The sequence below is a fragment of the Chiroxiphia lanceolata genome, chromosome 1, assembly GCF_009829145.1.
Source record: "Chiroxiphia lanceolata isolate bChiLan1 chromosome 1, bChiLan1.pri, whole genome shotgun sequence".
NCBI lineage: Eukaryota > Metazoa > Chordata > Aves > Passeriformes > Pipridae > Chiroxiphia > Chiroxiphia lanceolata.
The window spans coordinates 96,403,240-96,419,411 of NC_045637.1; the positions used below are offsets into that span (position 1 = coordinate 96,403,240).

The 16,172-nt window shown below is 35.2% G+C and overlaps 1 protein-coding gene across 1 annotated transcript in view; it reads left to right on the forward strand.

The window, feature by feature from the left end:
* Positions 1-16,172, forward strand: part of ATP9B (ATPase phospholipid transporting 9B (putative)) — a 156,606-nt gene that overhangs the window by 47,173 nt on the left and 93,261 nt on the right. Inside the window, exon 7 of the mRNA XM_032684665.1 lies at positions 1,082-1,132. Within this exon, the coding sequence (XP_032540556.1) occupies positions 1,082-1,132 (51 nt within the window). The remainder of the gene's footprint in view (positions 1-1,081; positions 1,133-16,172) is intronic.

Here is a 16,172-nt window from a genome sequence, read left to right on the forward strand (position 1 = left end):
TTGGTTAAAGATAGTCTGTAAATGAAATCCAAATCAATCTCTGTGTGTAACTTCAATATCAAGTTGTACAGCATGTACTGGACATAAGTTGTGATGAAAGAAATTGCAGTTCAGTGCAGCATCTTCTCTAATTGCTCTGTCCACTCTTCACTCTGTTCCCTGTCGACTTCGTATGTTGCTTTTTATCTTTCCAGTCCTGTATCTTTTTCAGGTTTTGACGTGCTGGTTATTTTTACTTCTTCCAGTTTTTCATTCCTAAACCCTGTGTTGGCAATGTGTATCTAGTGCTGGTAGATGCCTTGAGAACAAGTGGAGGGAGAGCTAAGGATTTGGGTAGCCATGTAGCAGATAGCATGTGTGTGTGTGGGAGGGTGGTATTGTTCATTTTGTTGAACCTGTGAAGGCTTAGATTGGCCTTTCCGTGGTCAACAAATAATTGAAAATGTGATTTGATACATATAGTTCTGTGCTGGAAAGGGAAATGGCAGAACAGGTGTGCAGAGGCACTAACTATGCATGTGGCTCTATGCCTTAGATAGTGAGGAAGAAATTCTGGTCATTTTAGATACATGAAATAGGAAAATGCTGTTCCCTGGTTTGCTGTTTCCCTTCTGTACATTTGTGTGTGTTGGGAGAGAGGAGAATGCTTGATATACGTTATGTTTGCCACTTGAGTGCCAAGACAGATATTTTAAATTTCACCTTTTTTTTTCTATTATATATGCTAACTACATGTCAGAGTTTTACTCAGTGAAATTATTTTAAAAGATATTTCAGTTGGATGTTTATATTCTTGAAGTAGTGTTTTCAGTTAAGAAATGTTATATGTTCTTCAGGTATTTATGATTCACTTATAAAGAGCATCTGAAAGGATTAACTGTTGTTTGCTTATTGTATAATTTTTCGAAAATATTGATTTCTGAATTGCAAATGCTGAATGTAAAGTACTGTGAGAAATCCTATTTTAATTGAGTTTCAATCCAAGTGTGACCTTTTGGTGATAGATCTTACTGGACATTTGATTGGAATTTATTTTTTTTCTTACTTAGAAAAAATGTACTTTTTTTTTTCCTCCTCTCAGAATCAACGAATCCCATCTGACATGGTGTTCCTTAGAACATCGGAAAAAAACGGGTATGTTTTGACAATTCACGTTGCTTACACGATAATCTGGTGATTTGTGGTAAAATTTTAGATTGTGCATTGTGGCCAATTTGAATTGGTCGAATAGATTGATGGAGCTCTGCCTTCATTCAGTTAATGGGAAAGAGTCCATACGTGAGAAATACAGTCTGCTTGGACTGTAAACCAGGAGTAATCTTATTGTGAACCTGAGACTTCTATAGGTATGTTTCTCTAAATAGGTGATTTTTATGAATTGTTTTAACAAAAGGTTTAAATATTAAAAATATTTAGCAAATACTTGATTATGATGATTTGACAGCATTTTAAATTATCTACAACTAATCATTGTCTCGCAATATACATTTAAATGTTATTTGATTGTATTACAGCTATTAAATGGAAAAGAACTGAAATATGAACCCAGCAATATGTGATTAAAATTATTATTTTTGGAAAAAATGTTTTACCATTGTCTAAACCCCTGAAATAACTGATTTTCTTCATTTTGTTTTACTTAAAAATAATAATGCCTTTTTGGTCAGCCAAAAAAATTCCCCAGGAATTTTGTTGAGTGAGAGAAAGAAAAGTACTTCTTGTTAAGTCTATTTCCCTTCACATGGTGTTGGGGGAGTACTCCTAATCTTTGAGAAACAAATATCTCCTTTATAGGAACCTTTTAAATTATAGCTGTTTTGTAAAGTTTAGAAATTACTATTGGATGCCCCCCCTATATAACTCAATGAGTTTTTCCTCATTTATATTACCAGTTCTCTTCAGATCCTGAAGAACGTCTGTTTTTTGTCAGACAGCACTAAATTTCAGAAAGCTAATAGCTGTGATACTGGTAAGCCCTGTATTAGTGGCACTTGGTGTGTCACTGTGGCACTAGAGGTCTATCATATATTTCAGGTAAAGGCTAAATTTGCAGAGATCATTTGACTAGAACTATATATTTGCTGAAAGAAGGAGTTACTGTGTAGTTACTGGGTCTTTGCTAATGACTTTCAAATGCTGATTAGAGGCAGTTGATCATCTATACTGACCTGGACTGATGAAGTTCTAGTAGTCTTTATATGACCTCCATCTTCATTAACTACCTTCTGGTTCAGGATACAAGGGCTTTTCCTTTTATTCCCTCTCACAGTACCACATTTTATAAAAAGCATAATGCTTTTGACTGTTCAAATCTTTTGTATCCAACATGATAATAAAAGGATCGATATTGTCCTTACTGCCCAAAATGTGTTTTGGCTCAAGTCAACAGCTCCTAGAAAAGTAGAAAGTAGGACTTCTGCACCTGTACAAGAATTACTTTAATTAGGCCACTTGCATGCAAAATGGGAGTGGTGGAAGGTGAATATGTGTTGATGTGTTAATCCAAAATTTTCCTAGCCTTTACTAGCCTGTGTTGGATTATATGTTATATATCAAAGGTGTTTGGAAACAATCATCATGTTACTCCAGCACGAGTTGTAACTTAAGTCATGTACACACAGTAGAAATGTATAGGAAATGTATAGGAAACTCAATATGTAACACTGTGCAGTGTTTTCTGTTGGAGGAGCACCAAGAACTGTTTGGTGAGAGCTAGCTCACTCTCCTTAGGATCCTTGCAGCAGTTTGTATGAGGTGTGTTGTCAATGCAGGAATAAACGAACTAGAACATTATGAGACAGTTGCCTAACTTGCAACAAAGCAAGTCCTAAAATCGTATGGATTCTGCTTGTGAGGTTATAAGACACTGTGTAGCCTCCCTTCCCTATAGTACTGTTAGTTGAAGGGTGGGGCACAGGTATGGTTGTCAATGAACTACAGGCCAGAAATGCATCTGTACAGGATACCTCTGTGTCTTGACTGGAATATATATGAATAGTAAATCTGGAAGGGCCACAGTTAATGGAACTTAGACTATTTCTTTGTCAGATGTAGATGGGGAAGGAACAGGGTGAATCCCTGTGTCAGAAATGTGTGAAGAAAATATTTTTGAAAGTAAGATCTATCGAGTCTGGTTCCGTGTTTAAGTGTACTTCAGTCAGCTTTCTTTGAATGCTAGATTTTTTCCTCTAAGACACTCTATTAATTTTCTATCTAGAAAATAAAGCTACTTGATTTAAAAGTTTGTCATGTTGTAACAATAGACTTTCCATAACTGATATTACAAAATGCTTGTGAGCAATTTGCAAGAGTTCTGTACCTACTATGTAAATGTGCATGATAATGTAAAGTAAGTAAAGAGCAAATTTAGTGAAATCTTCCTAGAATTCCAATATAAGTTATTTATATAAACTTCTGCTACACCTGGAACATGAAAGTTAATGTTAAAAATACACTTTCTATAAATAAGCAACAGGTTAACTAGTTTTATTTGTGTTACACTTCTTTAAAAATAAAACAAGAAAAAAAACCACACAAAAATAATCCCCCGAACTTCAAGCATATGGCAGTAATTGTTTTTTTACTAAAGAGTGAACACTTATATCTGTAATTGTTGCTTCCTGATGTTGCAGTTTTGACTGATTTATGGTTTAATTTATAGTTGACACTTTTAAGTACTTTGTGATACAGTTTTTGATGGTTTTATGTTCTGTATGTAATTTTATCTTCTGTGCAATAAAGCAGTTTAACTATAGCTTCTTACTATAAATCTATGAAGAGTAGAGTTTGAACTAATCTTAAAATCCAATCCACCCTGTAAGCTTCTTTTGAGGCAAAGTACTATTTTCCAACTTCAGTATTTACATTGCATATTAGTGTAGTCTGCAGCACTGCAATATCCTATATCTGCAGTCAGAAAAAGAAGCCATTTGAGTTATAAATAAGTAAGTTAAACAGTTCAGCCTAAGCCTGCCCCTCTAATGCACTTTTAGGATTGTTGAGTTTTCTAGGGTACTTTTGATTCTACATAGCAGAAGCTGCATTTTGGGGTATCAATCTTATTTTGATAAAACTAATTTCTTATTAGATCTATTTTTTTCCTTTCTTTATCAGATGCATTGTCTTTTAGCTGGAATGATATCTTCAAAGAATCTGATGTAATGACTTCATGATAATTGTGTGCCTGTGTCCAATTTCTAAGTTTATGCTTTTTTAATCAGACATTTACAAAAGTTGTAGTCTAGAGACTAATATAGGTGGACTTGTTTTGTATTCATGTGGCAGTCCGTAACATTGGTATTCCTCTCTTTCATGAGTGGAGGCAGCTAGATGGCTGTTCATATTTAGAGTTAGGATACTTCCCAGGGGAATGGAGGGGAATGAAATCGCTCCTCAGATGAGAATTCTTTGCTGCTGTCAGGCTCCCCCATATAACAGAGGTTTCCAAAAGATGTTCATTGATTGAAATAAATAAATTTTTTTAAAAAAGGAAATTAAAGAAAAACAAAGAGCAACAAATTTATGGAATTATATATTGGGGTCTTATATATTTAAAATGGTAGGAGGGGATTAGTTTATGGCTGAATCTTGGTTTTGCTCATTATAATGATAGAGGTGACAAGCAATTTGAAAGATTTGTCCCATTTATCATCCTTCCACCAAATGAAAGGAGGTGTTCATGCTGAGCCAACTGCAAAAGACAGTTTAAAGGTTATTTTCATGTTTTGTATAAGCAGGCATCATGCCAAAACCATCTGACTACCTTAGTGTAAAGTTGTTATGCAAATGTAGGCAAGATCTCTGTTACACCAATACAAAGCTCCCTTGCTGAAATTAGGCTAGATTCTAGGTGGCCCTTAACAGTGTCCATTTCAGGTCCATTTTTAAATTGCTTGTCATGCTCTCTGCATTTTATTCATCTATATGCTACCTCAGTCGTAAATCAAAAGCTAGACAGAGCATTCCAGAGATCATCATATAATTTTATAATTGTCCATAGGAACTGCCAGCTGGAGCATGTGTTAATAACTTCAGCATTATGGGAATATTATCAAAGACACTCTGTGTGTAAAACACAAGAAAAATTCAAATATGAGCTCTTTCCTTCTTTAAGGTAAAATCCTTGTACTCCACGTTGGCTGTGCCTTGGTTTGATGCCTTGGTTGTGCCTTGATTCAGTAACTGGCTTCTGGTCCAGGTCAGGTGTTCCTATGCTAACATGTGTCATGTTCTGATATGAACGGGATCTGGTCTTTCATGAAAATCTGGTGCATGTGTTCATAAGACTTTGGAATATTTGTGCCCTGATAACTTTCAAATGTGAAATTGTGAGAGGAACACAAATTTTATAGGGTGGCTACAAAGTGTCAGTAAAGAATGAAGGAAGTTGTTTTTTTTTTCTCTCCAAGCTCTTGTTTTACACACACAATAACCTCAGATCCTTATTATTCATGGAGAAAAGCTGCATATGCAGTGGCTGGTTCTGAGCTAAGCAAATGTTGATTTTTAGCTATTAGTTTTTGCTAGGTCCTAGAACAGATTACTGTTGGAGCTAACAGCTTGGCTATCCTCTTATTTGTGTGGCTCTTTGATCATTTCTTTTTTCACAAAAATTCAAGGCACTTTATAACCTTGAGATCGCTGATCTGTCATACTTGGTTGAAATTGGCCACAAGTCGAAAGTTACTGGGAGAAAGATGTGGTGGCATTGTACATGGAATTAGGGCTAAACAGACTATTTGCTCAAGTCTGCAGCTGGAAGAGCTAATGAGCTTTAGGGCTTGGGATGTGCTGCATAGACACTAGGACTGCAAAGAATTGTTTCTGTTCTGTACTGCTGCTAACTACTGAGGCCTATAACAGAATAACCACAGTGCTGTTATGATACTGGCTTTTGTTAGTAGCTTTTTAGGGGGTAAGGATTGATTAATCTAAGTTAAACCCTTATTGTTCGTAAGGTCCCCTACCAAACGGGAGAAAAGTCTGGGTTTTTTTATTTTTTATTGTTAGAAGTGATACTCTGGAGAGAACAACTGCCACTAACTGATCAGTTCCACTGCTGTCAAGCATGCTGTCATGCAAAAATCTTTATCATAAACCAAGTTTATTATTATATATCTTTAAATCCAGCATATATTAATTTTCTGGTGTGAACATTCCAAAATACTATTTATCTACCACTACAGCTGTGCAATGCAAGCAATAGGGAAATGGAAAATCATTTTGAAATTCTCACAATCCTTTGTGAAGAACCTTTAATTCTTTGTAAGGTGATGCCCAATTGCACAGTTGCTACATCGTTGTTTTTCCGGCCAGAGTTACATTGTTTTGGTGCTTACTTCTGTGAGTACTTTAGATGATACTGCAGAATGGTTGAGGCTGGAAGGAATCTCCTGGTATCATCTGGTCCAACACCTCTGCTCAAGCAAGGCCACCTAGAATTCGTTGCCCAGACACCATGTCCAGACAGCTTTTGATCATTGCCAAGGAGGGAAATTTCACAGGCTCTCTGGACAAGCTGTGCCAGTGCTTAGTAATCCTCACAGTTAAAAATAATAATTCTTGTCACCTTACGTTCAGAGGTGTTTCTGTCATTGTTCTGTCACTGAAAAGAGCCTGGCTCAGTCTTTGCACCCTCCCTCCAGGTATTCATAGACATTATTAGGATCATCCCGAAGCCTTGTCTTTTTGACGCTTGAGCAGTCCCAGCTCTCTCAGACTTTCCTCATATGGGAGATGCTCCAGTCCATAATTTCGTGCACTCTTTGGACTTTTCCAGCATGCTCATACCACCTTGTACGGGAGAGACCCACACAGGACACAATATTGCAGGTGTAACCGTATTACCAGTGCTGAGCAGAGAGGAAGGAGCACCTCCCTCGACCTCTGGCAATACTTTACCTAACGTAGCCCAGGATACCATTACCCTCCGCTGCTGCAAGGGCGTGCTCTTGGCTCACGGTCAGCCTGGTGCCCCCAGGATCCCCAGGTCCTTTTCTACCAAGCTCCTTTCTAGTAGGATGGCCCCCAGCATGTGCTGGTTGTTCCTCACCGGGTTCAGATTTTTCACCATTTCTTGTTGAACTTTAGGCTCTTGTCAGCCCATTTCTCCAGCTTGTTGACATCCCTCTGGACATCCCCCATTGCACAGATCAGTGTCTTGAATTCCACTTACTAAACTACTTAAAAATTATATATTACTCAAGTATAACATACTACTTGCAAACATATTATACTTTCGGAATTGTAGCAAGAAGAGTAATTTCACTTGTATTAAAATTTGTAGTTAAGAGTTTTCAGGATTCTTTACTTGTAATTATGTTAACAACAATGGTATGAGTAAAGTGTGGGAATAAAACAGGAAAATAATTTTTATTTTGAGACTTTGTAGCCATTCATTTCTGTAGCAATATAACTGTCTCAGATGTGATTTTTATTTTAAATGCTAACCATTTTACTGGCATAACTTGCAATGCAAGTACAGACTTAAGTAATCATTCATATAGCTTGATTTGCTGTTGGAAGGAGCTGTGAATTAATCAGTAAAGGCTGCCTCCAGAGTCTACCATCTGCAAACAAAGTCTGCTTATCAAAGAAGGGAGTTATTTTGAAAACTTTGAGTTCCTTAAGCATTGCTCAAAAGAGAGTGTGGTACCAGCAAGTATGGTTTACTGGTTAAAAAGATCCAGTTTTGTAATCTTAAAAAGCAAGTATTAGTAGACCATTTCTGTCAAAGAATTAACTTCAAACTCACTGCAAAGGAAAAATATAATAAAGATGATGCAAGTACTATCTATTTATTCTGAACAGTTAGGAGTAAGTGTTCTACAAATAATTTAATTGTCTGAACCCCAGCCTGTTCTGGAACTTCAGATATCTAAAAACCAAACTGGTATTTTTTCCTCTGATTTGAAATTCAGCTGTGCAACTGATGTCTCTTTTTATCTCTTCATAAAACCAGCCACTGCAGAATAATAAGGCTGAAGGAGTTGCATTAGTCACACATTCTGGAATTTTCTATTATGTTTAAAAAACAAGCGTTCTAAAACCTACCTGTCTGGAAACTGAAATGCTTTGAAAATCTATTGCTATAGAGAATGATAAATGACTAGAGTTAAGTTTTGCACATACGGCCAGATAAAAGTTTATCTTCGGGGCATGAGTAGCTGCCAACAATCTGTCCAAACTACTTTAATCTGTTTCTATACTTCAGTTCCTATTCTGTTTTTAGCATTTGATTTAACTCGGGCTTGAAATGTTTTGGTATCTGCTTTAAGCCACTGAGTAATAGTAATTCGATGTGATCAGCTACTTGTTTAAGATATAGTCAGATAGTATGAATGTGATGTGGTGGAAGGAGGTTGTCTCAGCAGGCATTAAGCCCCCAATAGTATTACTCTGTATTGAAGATGAAAATGTTATTAGAAGACATGTATTTCATTCCCTAATTATTTGATTTTCTGTGCATACTTGGGCAACTGGCACAATCCATGTGTTTCATTAGACTTGTAGCAAAATAAGCAGTGACAAAGTAATATTTTATTCTTTATTTAATTTTTGTATTTAAAAAAAGACTAGTAAGAGATGAAAAAATTTATCTGTAAGGAGACCGTGTATTGTGTTAGGCATAAACTCACCTGTTTCCACTTGCCAGTGATAATGCATTTCCCCAGAAATTTAAGGGCATTTGGTGGCTTGGCTGGAGTAGCAATTCAAATATCCTGAAATCCCAAACAATTCCCCCAATTTGGGGTAACAATTTAAAGAAGCTGAAGGTGAGAATCATCAAAGCATATCTCAGAGGCAGGGCAAATCAGGCAGACAAACTATATGTGTATTAAGAATTGTGGGTATTTTGTCAAAGGCTTTGAATATAAAAGACGAAGAAATTACTCTTGCAGGGTAGGGTTCAAGAATTCCTTGTGTAGAAGTAGTTTATAATATGGTGCCTAGAAGAAGTATCTGTTCATAAGATTGATACCATGCATTATGGGGTTTTTTTAAGCTGCTCTCACCTCTTTCTTGTCTTAGATTATTGAATTTAGGGTGGTTTTTTTCTTCTCTTACTTCAAGGCTCTTCTGGGCAAGCTGCTAATATTACCTTGATTTTTTGGAATGACTGGAAAATGTCTCTTGGTGAGCCTCATCTTTATTGTGAAAAAGGAATTTCTGCAAAACCTACAAATTTCTGATTAGTAGGTCTAATGAGGAGCAATCTTGCAATAGAGTTGTCTTTCTAAAAATTTAGAAATGATCCTCAAATCAATCTTAATGTATTCATAAGGAAAGGATGGCTTGCACATATTGATCTGATTCTGACTTTCATATGGGGCTTGAGGTGTATGGCTGGCTGGAGTTGGAATGTAAGCTTATTTAGTCTTGAACTACCTTAGTCTGGCAGCTCTCTTTCTAGCAGTAGAAACCCTAACTTGGAGAACCTACCTTGTAAGGAATACCCAGTTGAGGAGAGCACTGGGTTTTTCCATGCAAATGTTACGGCCTGTGTTGCTGTGCTGTCAGTGCTCTTGGTACATGGGAAGGCTAAATACAATTTAGCTCAAATATTTGACTTCTTCAGTTACAGTTCTGATTTCAGGTGTCCGTGTAGCTTTGCACAGCCTTCCCCTGTCTTTCAAGTAAAAAGAAATCAGAAAAAGTAGAAATCCTCTGCTTTTTGCATAATGAAGTCCAGTGTTCAATCTTCGCAGCTGGGTCTCTTGCTTCTTCCCAGTTATAAACCTTAAAGTAGAATGTGCTTTTCCCTGCTAAATTTTAATGAAAAATATATCCTCTTGTTTTTCACTTGCCTATTGTAACCTGATGATTTTGTCAACTCCTTTGACTTGCATTTTTTTGTGTTTAAGCTTTATACCTGGTCCCTGTAATTTAGTTAATGAAATGTTCTTCTAGTTGATTACTATTGCTGCTGCTAAAATCTTCAAGGCAAAACATGCTCTCAGTGAATTCTGGTTTTGGCTGTATGCTTTTCTCAACCTCTTGTTTGTGAGTTCTCCTTTCTTCAAGAGAGAAAATGCTTTTTAAGTCTGGTATAAGCACTTTTCTTTGAGGTGTATATGTATTTTTTGTATTACTGGTCTTTAGAAATATTTAAGTACATTAGGGAGGTTGATGGGGACAGTGAGCTCTGCTGTGCTGTCAGTGCTCTCAAATCAGGGAGCTGTTGAGTCAGTATTCTTATTTTGATCTGAAAAGCAAGAAGTTTTTCAGTGTTCTAAGCATTCTGTATGGCAGTTTTTGATTCAGTCGTTACTCTGAAGACATAAATAACACATACTATCTTTCATCTGTAACACTGGGTTTCTGCAAAAAGAGATAGCTAGTGTACATCAGAAGAATAATGAAGTAAAGTGGTGCATCAAATCCTATTAAATGGAAAGGATTAGTGCTTTTGAGCATCCTTCTGTATGTATCAAAATAATATAAATCAGTAAGTGAAAATTTGAGAATGTGAATATGAATGTGAATAAATTTTTTCTTTTAACTTGGAACATTGTTTACTATATATAAGAGAAATCCATAATGTTTTAACAGAGATAAAAATTCCTAAAGCGTACTGAATCAATACAGCAATTCAAAAAAGATGCAATGTGATCAAGCTTGGATTAAAAAACATCTGAGTTCTTGTCAATAAGGAACTGTGATGAGTTTAGGGGTATCATATTGACTGTGTATTAATACGTGGTATCCTATAAGACCATCAGCTGATTGTTTAGAATGTAAATGAAACTGTTGATGGATCCAGTGACTGATGGCTTAAATTCCAATTAATCAATTGCTTCATCGGTTTCTTAATTCAGATCAAATATCTCAAGTACACACAGTTCTTCCCTGGTCTTAAGAGAAATTAATGCTTTTAAACTAATTTAATCAGTCTTCTGTAAATGCCATTACATTTTTTGATTGCATCCTATGGGATGGCATTGTAGCTTAAATGTTTGGGATGTTTCAGGCATCTTGGGGTTTTTTCGTCCCTAGAAGCTATCATAATTGAAAACTTCTTATTGTAATAGTAAATGAAACTCTGTACTGCAGTATGTTGTCTTGGTGCTGCTGTTTATCTTGTCATCGGTTTAAAATTTTCATGCACATAGTCACTTAAGTAATATAAATGATTTAAAAATTAAGTTGTTTGTAAATGATCTGGTGTTAGGTGTGCAAAGTCAAAGTGTGTTTTTCTTCTTTTGGATATATTCTAGTAACCCATCTCTTTCAATGCTTTTCACTTAAAGCAGGAAGGCTGGTAATATTACCAGACAATATATAGCTGTTTATGACACTGCAGTTCCACGTGCCCTGTTTCCCAGTGACCCATCAATTAATTCATCAACACTTGACACAAGCTCTTCACTGTGACACTTATACCAGTTGATCTTAATTTGATTGCCGTTAAAACCTTCGTTTCCTGACAACTGTTGTCAATTATACAAAATAAAATCAAGTATTCATAAGTAGGCTGTAATAGGATATAGGCAGACAGATTTAATAATTCAGTTTTTCTGAGGCTTGAAAGGCATTAGTTGTAGCTGTTGTTCTCATTTGTAAAAAATTCATTGGATGCCACTCTAGAGAGAGAAGGCAGACATGATTTTATTTATTTAGATTTGACAAAGAGCCCAGACGTGTAGTGATAGTTTAGCATTATCTCTGTTTAAGAAAAACTGACATGAATTCTTATCAGTTCACATATTATATAAAGTAAATGTAATTTACTTTTATGATTTTTTTTTAAGACTAATTAAAGTGCACACATTCTACAATTGCTTTCTGACAATATATTTGTAATGGAGTGTGGAATTCAACCCTGCATTTATGCAGAAATAAAACAATACCTTTTCAAGACTGGGGTACTTGGTCTTTAATATGCTTGTAAAGTATGCATCCTCCTGTACATCTGCTATATACAACTAAGTTATAGTTGTTTCCCTGCAGTGCATCTTCATCGCACATTAAAACGTATGCTATGTGGCATATTTGAATTATACCTATCAGTTCTCTTTAGTGCTTATCAGCAAGCTTAAAAAAGAGCCTTGCCAATATATGGCAAAAAAATTCCTAACAGAAATCTGTTAACTTTAATGTCCTCCATGAGAAAGTTAAATATAGTTTTCAGCACTTCTGAGTTGATTGACTTCTTATATACTAATTCTTTACTGTTTATACTGACGTTTGTAACAAATACCACCTGTGGGTTATTTGCGAAGGTTCTTTAGAAGATATTTGTTTGAATGTGCTTGTGAAATCTAAAAATGGAAACATTTTTTAAAATAATTTCGTTTGTAAAATGTTGATTAAATAGGTGCAGTTGAAGACAAGATCTTCTGTAAGTGACTGTTCAAATCAAGGGCAGAAAAAGTGAGGGACAGAAGCATGGAACTCTTCTGATAACCTGTCATTCACTTTGTTATTTTTTTAATGCTAATCCAAATAAGTTATTTTTTGGTGGTTTTTTTCTCCTGAATTGAGAATCCTCTCTCTTCCATCTGATCTCATGACTTAGGACTTCTTTCTCAGAGCCTTCTTCCAGGCCAGGAGCTGGGAAATGAAAATTAAGTTCTGAATACAAGACAAGTGGGAGGGTTTAGTTTGTTATGGCAAGAAAACCATTTTAAGTTCTCATGTTCTCATGCAAATATTCAATCTTAGTGTAATTCAGATAATTTTAATGATTTTGTTGGGGTTTCTTTTATTATAGCTTTCCATTAAACTCAGGTGATGCAATTTTATGTAGACTAGATTATTTCTCCTTTGCAAAGTATTTGCTCTTTGTCTGTCAATACTGCTATTTTGGATATCTTGTGTATTTTGTGTGTCTTCTGTTAACTACACTTTCTTTAGAAACTACTTGTTAAACAGACTGAATATTAAGCTAATTGTTTTAAGGAGAAATTATCCATATTTCTACTTAACAGAAACAACATTTCCAAATAAAATAGGAATAAATAATTTAATTAGTACACAGCAGTTTTTCTTTTCTGAGTGACTTGCTTAAAAAACCCTGGAAGCTAGAATGCATTTAAGAAAATAAGTAACATCCCAAGTAATAGCTTGTTTTCCAAAGCCTGTATTAAAAACTGTAATTAATACTTAGACGTATGTATATAAAAATAAAATTTAAGGGCTTCGTGTAAGCACAAGTTTATTTACATTACTATAATTTCAGGAATTAAAGATATCCACATATAAAGAAATTAACATATAAAATATGATAAGCAAGTTTGGTAGTATAAAAAAATACTAGATTTGGCTATCTGATTATTATGCACAGTATTAATTAGGAGAAAGCTTATGATATAATTGAACTTTACTTGATTAAGAAGCTTCCATTTCTTGTTTGGGGGGGAATTTTTTCCTCTTTATTTATTCCCCCCCCCCCCCCGCCCCCAATATTTTTAAGTTTGAGATGAAAATATAACCAGCATTTTCCAAGAACAACCTGTGTTTAGTTTGAGAATTTTTGTTCAGGGCCCTTTTCTTTGGGATTTCTAGGGATAGGTAGGTCACTGATGCATGTGTACATGTACACCATTCCCAGAAGCATTTGTTGTGTACATGTCCTTCAGGTATGTTCTGATTGAAGCCTTAAGTCCAGCACACACTGAGTAACTAGAATTCTTCCTGTACTGGGCACCGTACCTTTGTTTGATAAATCTAGACCAGACATGTCATGGCTCTAAATTAGTGCTTTTATAGATGAGCTTTTGTACCTCTGTGTCAAAACACCATAAAAGCTACTGAAATGAACATTATTTTTCTTAAGTATTCTATTAACACACAAAATATCTTTAAAAAAAAGATTTTTAATCCATAGTATCTCAAATAAACATAAGTAAAAAGTCTGTAAATAATTAGTAATATATCCTTATAATTTGAAGTTACATAGTTACTTAGGTTCTTCAAATTATTTTTGTCCTTTATATTCAAGTGCTGTTTTGCCATAGAAAAGCAATCTTAGGGTAAATTGTGGACAGGACTCAAATAATTGAGCTTTTGCTAAATCACCAAAACAGAATTTAGTCCCAGGACTTTGCTAAGCATTCAGGTTTCACAATTTCATCTGAAATGGTTTTAAAAATCAGTTTAGTTGCACTTGGGCAGCACCTTGCATGGACTTGCTCTACACTGATTTATGCCTGTCTTCAACTGATTAGGCTAAATGAATATTACATACATAGTTTGCTCGTGAAGTTTGTGCCACTTTTGATAAATGATTAAGCTATTTAAGCCCAGTATAATTTCCTTAAACCAACCCTTAAATTCTACTTGGCATAGTTCCAAAATTTTCACTACAATGACAGAAGTCAGTCAGACGTTCACAATGTTCAACTTTGTCCACTAATTTTGAATGACTGTGTATTGTTATGGGAAATGAGCATCTGAGTGTCCTCACCGTATAAAGTAAAAGGCTTAAATGTATGCATTCTCCTTTGTATGTGGCCTTTTTAAAATTTCTTATGTTCAGTCTAGAATTTCTTTTCTCCTTTTCCTTTTTCTTTCTTTTTAAGTTTTTTTTTTTTGTAAACAGCTATGCTTAGGTTGGTAACTAGTTAACTTAATGACATTTCCTTAAAGCAGCAGAACTTAAAAAGAATTTCATTATTTGTGCACTGTAAAATAGTTGTCAGGTTCAAGAGTTATCACTGAATTCAGCGGGAACAGCAATTCCTGACATGTGTATAGATGGGTTTTTTTAACCTGGCAAGTCATATTCAAGTTAGAAATACAAGAACTTTTTAATACTGATCTAAACCATTCTGCTGGAGTATGTAACACAATTTTTTACTACTTTTTTGTGTGGTTTTTTGGTTTTAATTTTGTCACTGGGGGAGGAGGGTGCAATGCTTCCAAGAATTTTAAAAGTGGAGCAATTAAAATAGTTATTTTTAAAAAATACTTTGATTTTTTTAGAAGTTTTATGTACTGTTAACTGAAATACCTCTCAAAGGTTAAGTACTTTTGACTTCCACACGATTCACAGTGAGGAATACTTAGTTTTACACAAGTCTAAGGGTTTGGTAGGGGTGAAGAATTAATTTTTTTTTTCTAATTACATGTTTAATCTTCCATGTTTATAGCTAACTTAAGCTAGGTTTAAAATCAGTACCTTATAGAATAATTAAAGTTACTTAGTCAAATCTACTGTAGTATTTGAGATAGAGAAGACAACTGTATTGTTTCAGTTTTGCTTTTGTGATCACTATTGAAAGCTGACTTGGCAGAAAGCAGTCCCTTTTTCTGGATAAAAGGGAAACAGGCTATGAGATAAGTTATTGATGAAATTAACTGCTGAAGTGGAGAGGAAATGCAGCTGCCCAATAGATGTCATAGTGTGAAGCTCTATTAAATGAATATATGTGCAGTCAACCATTCACAGGAGCCACACTGGTCTTGAACTGCATTGATCTATAGTATAATTCTAAATGAAATTGATGGAAGAGAGCAACCATTGACAGGAAGGGTAAAGAGAACCATGAAATGCCTTGTACAGGAAAAGTATGATGGAGAGTAGGCTTATCTATGCCATTGCCAGAAAGTGTGGTGAATCCATGGTATTTCTAGTTGTTACTAGGTACTTCATGCTTCATTATGATGCAGAGCATGTCACTGGACTCTCCAAAAAATGCTTTATAGTATTTCATTTTTAGAAAAAAATCCATAAAGAATCCTGTCACGAATTTAAAACCAGTCTTTCAAGAACTTCAGACACATCTTTGCAGCTTGCATCTCTTGAGCTTTTGGTGAAATTTAGCTGTGATAATGTGTTCTGAGATCTGTCTACATTAACATTAAAGATTTGTTTACTTATTACACACTTAAATATAACTTTTACATGAAAGCTTGTAGGCTTCTTTGTAGTCTGTTGTGCAAAAATGCTACCTTCCAGTCAGATAAAATTTCAGGTGGCTGCTCTCTCAGCCATGTCCTTTCAGACCACTAGCTCATCGAACTGCCTAATTTGGAGGCCTTGATGAATAAAACATTGGGTTCTGTTAGATTTTACTTACACCAGGGCCCACATGTCCTGTAAAAGAATCTCTCTTAATTTGTTTTCACTGGTAGGTACCGTTTCTTAAAGTATTGCCTTGACACGTTCTAGCAGACTGTCTTCTTGTCTGTAATAAGACTCAAACCTGGATAAACTCCTTTACAGTATC